Raw genomic sequence first — 13,118 nt, forward strand, 5'->3', positions numbered from 1 at the left:
TTCAATACCCTACAACTCTCCTTCCGTGGCCTCCAACTGCTCTTAAATGCAAGTAAAACTAAGTGCATGCTCTTCAACCGATCACTGCCCGCACCTGCCTGCCCATCCAGCATCACTACTCTGGACGGTTCTGACCTAGAATATGTGGACAACTACAAATACCTAGGTGTCTGGCTAGACTGTAAACTCTTCTTCCAGACTCACATTAAGCATCTCCAATCCAAAATTTAATCTAGAATCGGCTTCCTATTTCGCAACAAAGCATCCTTCACTCATGCTGCCAAACATACCCTCGTAAAACTGACCATCCTACCGATCCTCGACTTCGGCGATGTCATAAAATAGCCTCCAACACTCTACTCAACAAATTGGATGCCGACTATCACAGTGCCATCCGTTTTGTCACCAAAGCCCCATATATTACCCACCACAGCGACCTGTACACTCTCGTTGGCTGGCCATCGCTTCATACTCGTCGCAAAATCCACTGGCTCCAGGTCATCTACAAGTCTCTGCTAGGTAAAGCCCCGCCTTATCTCAGCTCACTGGTCACCATAGCAGCACCCACTTGTAGCAAACGCTCCAGCAGGTATATCTCACTGGTCACCCCCAAAGCCAATTCCTCCTTTGGCCGCCTTTCCTTCCTGCCAATGACAATGACAGAAACGAACTGCAAAAATCGCTGAAGCTGGAGACCCATCACTAGATTTAAGCACCAGCTGTCAGAGCAGCTCACAGATCACTGCACCTGTACATAGCCCATCTGAAAAACAGCCCATCCAACTACCTCATCCCCATACTGTGTTTATTTATCTTGCTCCTTTGCACCCCAGTATCTCTACTTGCACATTAATCTTCTGCACACTTACCATTCCAGTGTCTAATTGCTATATTGTAATTACTTTGCCACCATGGCCTATTTACTGCCTTACCTCCCTAATGTTACCTCATTTGTACTCACTGTACGTAGACTTTTTTTCTTCTTTTTTTTCTACTGTATTATTGACTGTATGTTTGTTTATTCCATGTGTAACTCTGTGTTGTTGTATGTGTCGAACTGCTGTGCTTTATCTTGACCAGGTCACAGTTGTAAACGAGAACTTGTTCTCAACTAGCCTACCTGGTTAAATAAAGGTTAAATATTTATTTTATTTTATACATTGCCTTCATATTAGGACATGCAACCTGTAGAGTCTCACAGAAATAGTTTCATGCATGTAGAACCATAGCAACAGACCTTGGCACGCTACAGGAATAACCAATACATGTCCTCCGGCTGACTCCTCTGAAAGGGACACACACCCCTGTTCTGGAAAAAACCCAAGAGGTGTAACCAGGTCTAATGGTGTTTAATGACCCAGAGCACAAAACTAGTGCACTGGTTTTGCTGGCTCCATCTGAAATAAATAATTGCCACATATGTACTGAAAAAATCACAAAAACCCCTACCTACATGTACATTTTACCTCAATTACATCCACTAACCTGTACCCCCACACATTGACTCAGTACCGGTACCCCCTGTACATAGCGTTATTGTTATTTTATTGTGTTACTTTTTTCCTACATCATTTTTGTGGGTATTTTTTTGGCAAATATTTTCTTTCTTTAAAAATGTTTTTGCATTGTTGGTTAAAAGGGCTTGTCAGGAAGCATTTCACTGTAAGGTCTACTACACCTGTTTTGTTAGGCGCAGGTGACAAATATAATCTGATTTTATTTTGTTTTGTTATCCTGCAACTGCTGAAATGACAGAATCAGTTGGATAAACTGAATTGTTTAACTCGTTCTGAAGATAGAGAACATTACATAAATGCTATAGGATTTGATCATTAGAGCTGACCTATCTCACACCTACAGTTTAAGGCCTATGCTCTTATGGGAGTTTGTCCCATGATTCTCCATTAAGAACAATCATGAGGGAGTTGATGTAAGTATAACACAGCTGATGAAACATCCATCAACAGTTTTATTTTGAGCTGTTCCAAAAAGTAATCAGATGAGGATAGAACGAGGTCACACGACAGCAGGGTAAAGTCGGCCCGCAAAATTGTGAAGATTTGGACTGGGTTGAGACTAAATTGACCCTAGATCTGTGCACACTGCAACCCAATAGAGCCGATAACAGGTGCGCAGTTTATAAATTACACGCCACTTTCACTTGCACTGGCGCTGGCGAGCGATTTGTCCTGGTGATATTGGGACAATCTTCGTTAACGCAAATCTGCAATTTTGCTGATTCACTTCGGAGCAAATCAACATGGGACGGTTACATTTTTTCGTCCTCTGGTCGTTAAACGATGCACCCCGTCAGTTTATCAGGTAGTTATCAGGTATTTCGTTGTTGAAATTTTGAAAGTGGGCACGCAGCAACTCCCAATTTGAGCCATCGTTATTCATTACAGACATGCCCAATCTTCATCCTTGTAGTTCACAGCATAAATGTTTGTCCGTAATTATTGCAGCAAATCCAATCGCCAGTACCACCAAGTCCACGTTCCATTGCCACTTCCCAAACAACTTGTTGTATTCAGTCTTGGGGAATGGCGGTTCTTATCAAGCGAGACAACCATTTCAGTTGATGTTCTGGTTAGCCAGGACGTGAAACCGCAGAGGATTGGTACATTGTCAGACCAGACAAGGTACATTAGGCCTACATGCATTCTAATTAATAACAATTGCAAAAATGCATACAAGGTCTATATTGCTTGTTTTAAAGATGCTTGACTTGGGAGGGAGATTGGAATGCTGACCTTGTCCAAGAGGCAACAGAGAAAGGGAGGAGAGGAGTATATGGGAAGGTTTTGCTCACTGTTTGTGGAGAGGTATGGTTTCCAGCGTTTTTATTCTGTACATTTTCAATATTGTTATTGTGACAGGTGTCACTTTATTGTGACATCTCGCATTATAAATTAAATACTGACCAGATACTATATTTGTCTTTGCAAAGGATTCTGGAATGATTAATAACAGCCTACATAATGTACCAGTGTCTTAAATAATGTTATTCAACTCTTTCCTCAAAAAGAATGAAGCCAGTTTCATCAGCAATACTCCACGTGTGCCAAGAAAACACTCCAGCCCAGTCGCGCACAACAGCCATCTCTCCCATACTCTGCTCAACACCTCTGGGAGTCAGAGGGTAAATTGCAGGGTTATCCACTAGTTAGTAGATCTGTCACTACACTCTTGATTTTGAGGCATTTTTCTGGTCTACACGGTCACTAAAATTGTAGTTCAGTGAGACAGAAATCAAATGTACCACTCTTTGCAGATTACAACCCCCAACTCATCACATCTAGGAGACAGTATTTGCTATGCCGAACTCAAAGCTATCAAGACAGAAATCAATGATTCCACTTTATCTGAGAAACCCTGTATTTCGCTTACGGTAGGGCTCATGCTTGAATAAGAACCTTTCCAAGTAGGGAGTGGTGTGGCGAGAGAAATTGAACCTGTCTTTTTAATCTTAATGGTATTTCAAGGATAAGACCCCCAGACGGACGGTGATTGGGAAGAGGGGTCGCATCGCATGGAGCCCTGAAATTATTCCTCAGGAGCACACTGGTCGAGCATCTAGCCCCCCAAAAATAAAGCTATCTAGAGAGAACAGTGTTGAGAAGACTGGAATGAAGACCAACTGCAGAGCAGGTTACAGAATTCGCCATGAAATTATTTGTTTATTTCAAATAGCAGCTATTCTGCTGAATGAAAAACATTAAGGATATTTTGTTTTCAGTTTGCCCATCAAAGCGCTGGAGCCACACCATGTGTCTGAGTGATCCTGAGACGGCCATTGTCATTGGAGGAGAAGCTTCTGACCAGACTCACTGCGAGGACTCCCTATGGAAACTGGAGATAGGTGAGATGAGTTGCCCATTTTAATAACTTGTATAAAACAATTTGGAGCCAAAATGTAAATATTTGTTACCTGGCATCTTGAAATGCCCAGAACACATTTAATTGATCAAATTGATTGTCAACATTATCTTCTCAGACAATGATTTTTGGTTCCCAATGAACTCCTCCACCTCTGGACCTGTCCCACCGTGTGCCCATGGCCACTCTGCAACCTATGACCCTGATTCCAAGGTCGTCTACGTGTACGGTGGCCTGAGGGAGGGCCAGCGCTACAGCGACCTCTATATCCTCAACACTCTAACCTGGAAGTGGAAGCTTGTCACAGTGAGTGTCCTGTCCAGTGCCACTTGTAACTTTATAGTTTAATTGACCTTAAGGACCTTCAAATGAAAAGTTTGGATTTTCTCTCTTGTGGAAATTAATCTTCTAGGCAAGAGGTGATATCCCCATGTTGGCCTACCACTCTGCAACTATCTATAAGAAAGAACTCTTTGTTTTTGGGGGGGTTCACCCAAGCCGCTGTCCTGGAGGCAAAGTCTGCAGTAATGCTCTGTACATTTTTAACCCAGAGTTTGAGCTCTGGTACCAACCCATCGTCGAGGGGGACCGACCTCTACCTAGGTTTGGGTCAGTGTTCCTTGATTATATTTCTGTAGACAAGGCATTGGGCTATTAGAATATTTCACTTACTGTATCTAACCATTACAGGATGACAGTGCTTATTTAATAAACGCATTTTGTGTTTACATTACAGGCACACAACCACGCTTTTGTCCAACCAGTTGCTCATTTTTGGTGGCAGGAAGACTGCAACCTACCTAAACGACCTCCACATTTTGGATCTTGGTAAGGCACTGACAGTGGTAATGTAGAGTACTCTATATAAAAAGCTAGTTGCCACGGTCTTCAAATGTAATTTTCTTAATTTTTGGCAAAAGGCTTCATGGAGTACACAGCTGTGAAATATGAGAACACGCCACCACTGCCTCGAGGGTGAGAACATATACAAATCAAACCTTGTAAAATATGAACACAATGCCCATCTGACATTTTTCGTATGTCAGATATCTAGGACATCAACAAGTATTTGCCGTGATGAAAAATGTCTATTGCCACACAGACCAATATTGTGACCATTTAATTCTATGCCATTTGTTTAATCTGATATTTATTGCTTAGTATCTGTAAACAACAAGGATGTATATTGGTGTAGAAATTCCTTTTTACTAAGTTAACGTTGCCCTATCATCTTTGTGGTCAGATATCATGCAGCACTGCCAGTATCAGACAACAGGATGCTGGTGAGTGGCGGTTGCAGTGCTGTTGGAGCCCTGCAGGATGTTCATATCTTCAACACGGGTGAGTACACACTCACCAAGGACTATCATTTTTTTTCAAGAAAGTTGATGGTAATCCAGCCTCTTTCATTTGCTCTGAATAAAAATGCCTGTCTTGGTTATTTTCAGACACCAGTATGTGGCAGTCAGTGGTCTCCCCTCTGCTCTGTGCCAGGCCTCGTGCCGGACACAGTGTGATCAATCTGGGAGGCTCTATCATCTCAGATGCTGATAAACAGAAGCAGGGGGAGTATGCCAACATCCACTGCACCCTCTTGGTGTTTGGGGGCTCTGACTGCGCTGGGACCTTCTACAATAAGACAATGAAGTGCACAGTGGAGATCCCTGTAGAATAAGAGACTGGATCTTAAGGGGGAGACGATAATGACCTTATTGGGAAATAAGGAAAATAAATTGACCTTTTATCCCTGTGTCTGGTTTACACATTCTAAATAATATGAATGTGCCATGGGCGGAAATCGTACAGGGACTTTTGAGTCCTTGGTATTTTCTGTTCTGCGTAAAGGCTCTGTTACGTTAGGCTTAGATTTCATCAAGTCTTCAGTTAGTTTTATTGTGGCTGCTTAAGGCCCCTTTGTTTGCTCTGTGCTGTAGTCTTGTCTGATCAGCTTTTTTCCCTGGGGGGGCTGATTGTTAGTTATGGTGCAAGTGATGCCTTTTTATCCCATTGTGGTGTTTCACATTATGGGTCGTGACCCATTTGTTTTAAGTGGCATTTTTCCCATTGACAAGATGGTATACACATCAGATCTGACAAGCAATCTCTTCTGTTTTTAAATATTTTCTCATCAATGTGTATTATCACATGGTAGAGCTGAAATCAATTTTCTGTTTTATTTGAATTTAAGTTAGCTGAACTTCAGCTTTTTTACAAACCCGATTATTTAACAAAGTGCAGACAGCCATTTTCACATTCCATAAACTTCTACAGTAACATGAAGGATCAACGGAGGGCTAGTATGGTACTTGGGAATTTGTACAGTAAATGTTTTTTAAAATTATTTAATACATCACTATTTGTTCATGTGTTTACATTTTGTATTGCTTCCCTTAACAAATCCACTTTGGTCAGCATTGGCATATTTTGTGTAGATGGGTGAATGTACTGTTTCTTAGAGGGTAAATATGAATATTAAAATAATTAAACTTCATCATACAAGTAATAGATCGTCTTTGGTTTCAATCTCATTAAATAAGACAAAGGTATTTTATAGAAGCAGTCAATGATGGTGGCACTACTGGCTCCCTTAGACATCAGAGGGGTTCTCATGTACATATTTCAGCAGGTGTGTCTAGTTGGCAGGACGGATGAGTCTCTTTGAAAGCATCTACCTTCAGTAAAGTTTGGTTTAGCCTTTTGATAGTTGGGAACTGATCAACATCCACTTTGAACCTGTTGGGCAAATGTACAAGTCGTGTGGGTTGTATGTTCAGTGATGAATCGGTCTCATACTGTGGTGTTCTTCTGTAACAATTCTGAATGACTGGTTGCCTTACCGTTCAGCATTATAGACTTGAGGGACGAGACAGATGTCTGCCATGGAAATTTAAAAGGTGAACAGGGTTAGTTCAAAAATTCCTAAACTTGAAGAGAGGTCTACTGTGTTTTGATGTGATGAGTGTCCCCTCACCTCGTCCTCTACACAGTACTTGCCAGCTGTCTCTTTCAGAATGGGCTCCAGGGCTGAAAGACACAGGGACATTAAATCAGGACTGGAATGGTTGTCTAGAGCGATACTGGTATTGTATGTAAGGCTATTTTTACCCACCTTCAAAACCTCTTTGGATGAAATGATGCGCCCACTGCACCTTCTCGGCTCCTATCTTCTGTAGCACGTACAAATTCTGAAATACAAATTATCAGACGTGACTGAGTAGCTCTACAGTCATCATTGTTGCAATGGCAATTCAAACACATGATGTCCTTACAGTAAACAAAGTTTGTTTTGCAAACTTGGTCAGATCTGCAGTGGACTGTGTGCCTTCAATTGGTTATACTTGTCTCTTGTTTATCCACTTTCTTTGTGCTGTAATTCACTTACCTGCACAGGCTGGATCCCAGAGGCGATAAGGTCAGAGATCATGCGCACCTGGGCACGTTTCTTTGGGTCTGCCTGTGTCCTGTTCTGGTCTTCTCAATGTATTGGATCACTGCCAGCTGAGGGTAAGTGGATTAGTCTTGTCAATGTTAGATTTAAGTTGTATTTTAACTTTTATCAGTGTATCAGAAGTACATCACTGACAAACCAATAAGATCATTGGACTCACCGACTGTGACAGCGTGATGCCATCAATTTGGACAGCAGGCACTTGTTGCATAGGGTTTAACCCCTTGTATTGTTCTGTAAACTGATGTGTACAGTATGAGAACATATATTTTACATCAATGATGTTCAATACCTCTACCTAAAAACAAAAGCGTGAGGAAGTTACCTGCTGACCCCCATCTTTGATAAGATTGACTGGGACTTGGTCAAATTCAATACCTTTCAGAGCAAAAGCTGGAAGAAGCAACGTAGGTTATTTATTTACCGTGTCAAAAGGAATTGCCACTTTTCTTATGCTGTAAAGTACGCAGAGATATGGACTATACATAGTCAAAAGGTACTTACCGATTCGAACCCTCCAAGAGCACGAACTCCTAAAATACCCATGAATAATGGGCTAAAGGAAAGAAAAGTACATCAGTTTTACTCCATGTGTAACACTGTGTTGTTGTATGTGTCGAACTGCTTTGCTTTATCTTGGTCAGGTCGCAGTTGTAAATGAGAACTTGTTCTCAACTTGCCTACCTGGTTAAACAAAGGTAAAATAAATGTAAAAAAACAGTTAAGTGGGATTTGTCTTTCAGCAATAAGAAGCTTAAAGGCCCATTTACTATTATGTAAAAGAAAAGCTTGACTTTTGAGTGTACATATTGTTGTGCTGTTTTCTTGACATTTATCTCCAGTTATAATTCTCAAGCATGCTTTTGCATGAATGTTTAAAGGTCAGTTAGCTGACACTGCTCGTTTGGCCTTTTGCTTTCAGTTTGATTATCACAAAGGTTTAGAATGACTCTTGAGAGCATTCCTCTCAGACGTTCCTGTAGATGGTCATCTTTTTGATGAAATGGCCCCAAATGGTGGTTTGTCAGTTGTCCGATCATAATGTGTTGAAGTTATCTGCTCAGCACACAGCTCATAGCAGTCAAATATTTTTGTTTTATAATCAGATTGCAGTTCACCCACTAAATTATTCTTCCCTCTGACTGTCACAGGCCTCCAATGAGGTGATAGCTTGTGTCCCCAAGGCTACACAGGATGAGATGCTGGCTGCTGTGGACTCCTGCTCACACTCCTACTGCTCCTGGTCTGAAACCTCCATTTTGGCGCACCAACAGATCTTTCTGCACTATCAGCAGCTTATTAAGGACAACATTGTAAGTCTGAAACACCTCAGGGATAAGAACCTGTTCTGAAGTACAATCCAATCCTGAGTGGCGCAGCGGTTTAAGGCACTGCATCTCAGTGCAAGAGGCATCACCATAGTACCTGGTTCGAATCCAGGCTGTTTCACATCCGGCCGTGATTAGGAGTCCCATAGGGCGGCGCCAAATTGGCCCAGCATCGCCCGGGTTTGGTCGGTGTAGGTCGTCAGTGTAAATAAGAATTTGTTCTTAACTGACTTGCCTAGTTAAATTTAAATAAATAAACAGAAGCAAAGGTAAAATCTCATCATCCACACTTCATTTCACGTTTAGCAACATGAACTTGGCACATTGTTTTTGTCATATTATGCGGTTGAAAGACTACCCCTGAATGCCCTTGCCCTATCGTTTGAAACATTTATACCCTACGTATTTAGCATGCCTCTATACAATTGGTTTACCCTTACTGTTGCTCGGGTTGACTTTAATGCAAGTTACTCATTTTAAATTAGGAAGCTGATTTGGTGTGTGTGTGTTGGCTCATGGTGTGTGTGTCTTGTTACAGAAAGAGCTTGCCAGGAGCATTACTCTGGAGAAGGGCGAGACCCTGGCAGATGCAGAGGGTGATGTGTTCAGAGGATTGCATAAGTCTTATGTGCACCAGCCTTTCCGAAGGGAAATATTTGGGGATATGGTCTATAAGCTTCTTTGGATACTTGTGGTGCAGCCAAGGAAATGGTTCATCTTTCCACTAGTGACCTAGACATTGAAATAATGTAAAGAGATCTTTGGTCTATTGCTTGTGACCGTCTCCATGTGAGGGGTAGTGACACACATTCTGGGACTGACCCAGCTCTTCTCTCTCTCTGACGAACATCCACTTCCGTCTCCAGCGGTGGTAGCATTCCGCTACACCCGCAATAACATCTGTTAAATATGTGTATGTGATCAATACAATTTGTTTTTGATTTGGTAAAGCACACATGCAGCATCAACTCCCTGATGCTGGGGAAGACCCTCCATCACCAAAGATGCTGCCTGCCCATCAGGCTGTGTGCCGGATCGCCCCCTTCAACATCCCTGCCATGATCCCTCTGTGGATGTTCCCCATTGGCATGGCGTGTGGCAACACCTACCTGCTTGAAGCCAGCCTGCATCATACTCTTGGCCAAGGTGCTGCAGGACGCTGGGATGCTATACGGGAACATCATCCATGGCTGGCAGGACGGTAAGACAATAGCTACATGCCCCATCACCTGCTGTTCTCTGAGATCTATCTGGAGGCATTACTAATGTGATGTGAATTATTCAATTTGTCTCTCTGCTTTGATTCTCATGCATTGACGTCATTGTTGTATTACAAAGTGCAGAGATTATGAATTTATTTTGGCTGGCCTGTCAGTTCTCAATCTAAAATAAGTCCCTGTCTTTCCCAGCTGTATACCTTATGTGATCATCCAGCCATCAGCTTTGTGGGCTCCAACCAAGCTGGAGAGTACATCTATGAGAGGCGATCCAAAAACGGCAAGAGAGTACAGTCCAACATGGCGAGTCTGACATGCATATGGTGTTTCTAGAAATAAACAGAGGGTGGCGGTGTTGTCTTAGAAACGGTTGTTGAAGGATGTCCTCTCTGCTTCTCTTCTCCAATTTGGCTGATTAGCTGTACAGCTAGAACAGGTATTGAGCCAGACAGCCAGTTACACACTTTGTGGAAATTAGTCTAATATTTTTTAACACATTCACATTATCTACAAATGAAATGCACTGATGTAATGTAAAGCACTTACAATATTGTACTTTCTATTGTTTGCTCACTAAAGTTCTTTAAGAGGATGAACTTTTGAGACCATCTCTGTTTGAATCTGCATTCAACCATATTGAAGACATGATGTGATGGGCTTTACTTGAATTGGATCACTCTCCTTGGTATTCAAGTCAAGTGGCAGTAGGCTAAACATTTCCCCCTTATGCTCTGCTGTAGGGAGCAAAGAACCATGGTGTGGTGATGCCTGATGCCAATAAGGAGAACAGCTGGTGGGTGCGGTTTTCGGGGAACCAGAACAGCGCTGCATGGCCCTCTCCACAGCCATCCTGGTGGGCGAGGCCCTCAGCTGGCTGCCTGAACTGGTGGAACGTGCCAAGGCTCTGCGCGTTAACGCAGGTACCTCACCCTGCTCACACCTCCCACCCTATCCAGCCCTAATGGGCCCTCTGCTTAGTCCTCTTAAAGCCTCCCAAGCAGCCCTAACCACATCTCGCCTCTTTGCTGTACCATAACTTCAGATGGGGCTGAGCTGGAAGAGAGGGCTTGTTGAGTCACTCATGCTGCAAATTTGCGGTGGCGTTTGCGCCCAATGCTTAAGAGTAGCTCAGAGCATCAAGTCTTTGTGAAAGGAAGTTGTTGGGGAGAAGAATGAATGATGCCCCTTATTTGCAATGATATACTCTCTAATTTTATGTGGATGCATTTAAACAGCCATTTCAGAGGGAGTGCTGCTGGGTGCCCCTCGCCCTGGCTGGGCTTTTGAGTGTTTGTGTGTGGCTGAAGGGGTATTTGTGTGAATGTGTGTGGCTGTGAGGAGGAGTTCTCATTGGTTATTTTTCGGGGAACCCTCTCAGGGGACAAGGTGTGAGTGGACGTGGGGCCCCTGATCTCTCAGGCCAAGGAGAGGGTCAACAGCCTGATCCAGAGTGGGATGGATGAGGGAGCCCAGCTGCTGCTCAACGGCAGGAATGTCAAAGTCCAGGGCTATGAGAACGGCAACGTTTTTGGACCAACCATCATCGGCAATGTCACAGTAAGTTTGTGTGTGCTTGCAGATGACAAGCTGTCATGCCAAAAATTATGTTAATTTCTGTGCAAATCCTGAATCATTTCATTTTCTCTTCGCCCAGATGAAGTGCTATACTAAGGAGATCTCTGGGCCTGTTCTGGTGGTCCTGGAGGCCGAATCTTTAGATGATGCCATCAGCCCGGTCAACAATAACCCCTATGGCAACAGCACAGCTATCTTTACCACAAACGTAGCCACAGCACGCAAATACACTCATGAGGTGGACGTAGGCCAGGTGAGTGGCTGTGGACCCCTGTGTGTCCCCCTATGTCCTGGGAGAATGGAGCCATTCATATCCCTCTGCCATGTCTATACCTTAAACAAGGAGGACATCGCACCTCTGTTCTAAAACATACAATCAACAATAATTATTTTCCATGAAAAGTATAGCCTTGTTTGCTTCTGCTCTAAAATCAACTCCTCTGCCCCTCACCACCTGGCCCCATGTGGACTACAAATAGCTATAGCAAATAAAGTATGTGCCTTTTTAATCAAAACAGGGGGGCATAGAAAGACATTTTCCTGGTAGGATTATAGGAGAAAATCTTAAATTAAACTCCAAAGGGATGCCTTAGGACCTGTTAAATATTTAAAGCATAAAAATGGCCTGAATTTACCCTATTTGTTTGCGGGCCTCAGCTATACCCAGTGTTTTCTCTTCACATGACGGAGAACACCGTGTAGGGCAGGCCATATGCCGTAATCTCCTACAAACCTCGCTGTAACAAAAGCCTCATCTTTTTTCGCTCCCTCAGCCAAAAGGCTTGACTCCGGTGTCCAAAATTACTCCTGCTTTTTCAAACATTCTCAACCAACCATGAGTTTCCAGTGGCCTCAAAAACAATAAGCAATGGTTTTTGGTTTGATGTAACTAATTTCATGCATTTAGTACACCTTCCTCTCCCAGAGTTACTCATCCAGTTGCTCTGATCCTGTTTTGAGTCAACAGTTTGCATTTCCAGTGCAGTAATGGAAGTTTGTGTTTTTCAGATTGGGATAAATGTTCCTATCCCTGTTCCTCTGCCCATGTTCTCCTTCACTGGCTCACAAGGTTCTTTCAGAGGAGACACCAACTTCTACGGCAAACGAGTATCAGTTGACATAAGGTAAGGTTGATAAACAGAAAGTTGCGCTGGACAATTTCCACATGAAGGTTGGAGTTTCTGTGGCTGACAAGTGATGTAAACCACTCGGTCCTCTTAACTAGTGATAACTGGTCAAAGCCAACTGTATTCAGTCCAGATTTTCAGCTTTGTTTAATGTTCTCAGTGATGTAATGCGGTCATGATGCCACATATATAGTTACAGAGCAGCATATTATAGTTGTCTCCCTACTTTCTACTGGGCATCCAGGTTTACACACAGATCAAAACTGTTCTTCACAATGGAAGGCAGAAGATGCCACTGTGCAAACTCCTTCAGTTTCCATGCCAACCATGGGACGCTAACTGGTCTGGAGGAAAACATTTCTCATGTCTTTTGTGAAGCAAAATGTCAAAACTACTGTGCCATTAGTTGCTTGTTAATCTCAAGATTCATTCACTCACTCACTATGGATAAATAGTTTGGCTTCATTGTTGATTGACAGTACCCTTGTTCTAGGCAAGTTTCTAGTAATTATGTGTATATTAGGCTAGCAACTCCCAAGGGTTC

At 42.8% G+C, this 13,118-nt stretch overlaps 2 protein-coding genes and 1 pseudogene across 2 annotated transcripts; 2 read left to right on the forward strand and 1 right to left on the reverse strand.

Annotated features, from left to right (window-relative positions):
- The first annotated feature begins 1,369 nt into the window (after window positions 1-1,369).
- zgc:163014 (uncharacterized protein LOC100038766 homolog) lies at window positions 1,370-6,356 on the forward strand. The gene is made up of 13 exons (XM_055864883.1): window positions 1,370-2,322; window positions 2,466-2,642; window positions 2,720-2,825; window positions 3,029-3,142; window positions 3,275-3,391; window positions 3,486-3,651; window positions 3,740-3,862; window positions 3,998-4,185; window positions 4,292-4,488; window positions 4,616-4,707; window positions 4,800-4,854; window positions 5,123-5,220; window positions 5,328-6,356. Exons 1-13 carry the CDS (start codon window positions 2,261-2,263, stop codon window positions 5,552-5,554), a joined length of 1,722 nt encoding a protein of 573 aa, XP_055720858.1. The 5' UTR covers window positions 1,370-2,260; the 3' UTR covers window positions 5,555-6,356.
- Window positions 6,357-6,372: 16 nt separating this feature from the next.
- On the reverse strand, window positions 6,373-8,039 carry LOC129812910 (maleylacetoacetate isomerase-like; annotated as a pseudogene).
- Window positions 8,040-11,257: 3,218 nt separating this feature from the next.
- LOC129813351 (methylmalonate-semialdehyde dehydrogenase [acylating], mitochondrial-like) lies at window positions 11,258-12,575 on the forward strand. The gene is made up of 3 exons (XM_055865711.1): window positions 11,258-11,429; window positions 11,527-11,700; window positions 12,456-12,575. The coding sequence occupies exons 1-3, from the start codon at window positions 11,328-11,330 to the stop codon at window positions 12,573-12,575; spliced, it is 396 nt and encodes a 131-aa protein (XP_055721686.1). The 5' UTR covers window positions 11,258-11,327.
- Window positions 12,576-13,118: the final 543 nt, after the last annotated feature.

This window comes from Salvelinus fontinalis, chromosome 16 (assembly GCF_029448725.1).
Source record: "Salvelinus fontinalis isolate EN_2023a chromosome 16, ASM2944872v1, whole genome shotgun sequence".
Taxonomy (NCBI): domain Eukaryota; kingdom Metazoa; phylum Chordata; class Actinopteri; order Salmoniformes; family Salmonidae; genus Salvelinus; species Salvelinus fontinalis.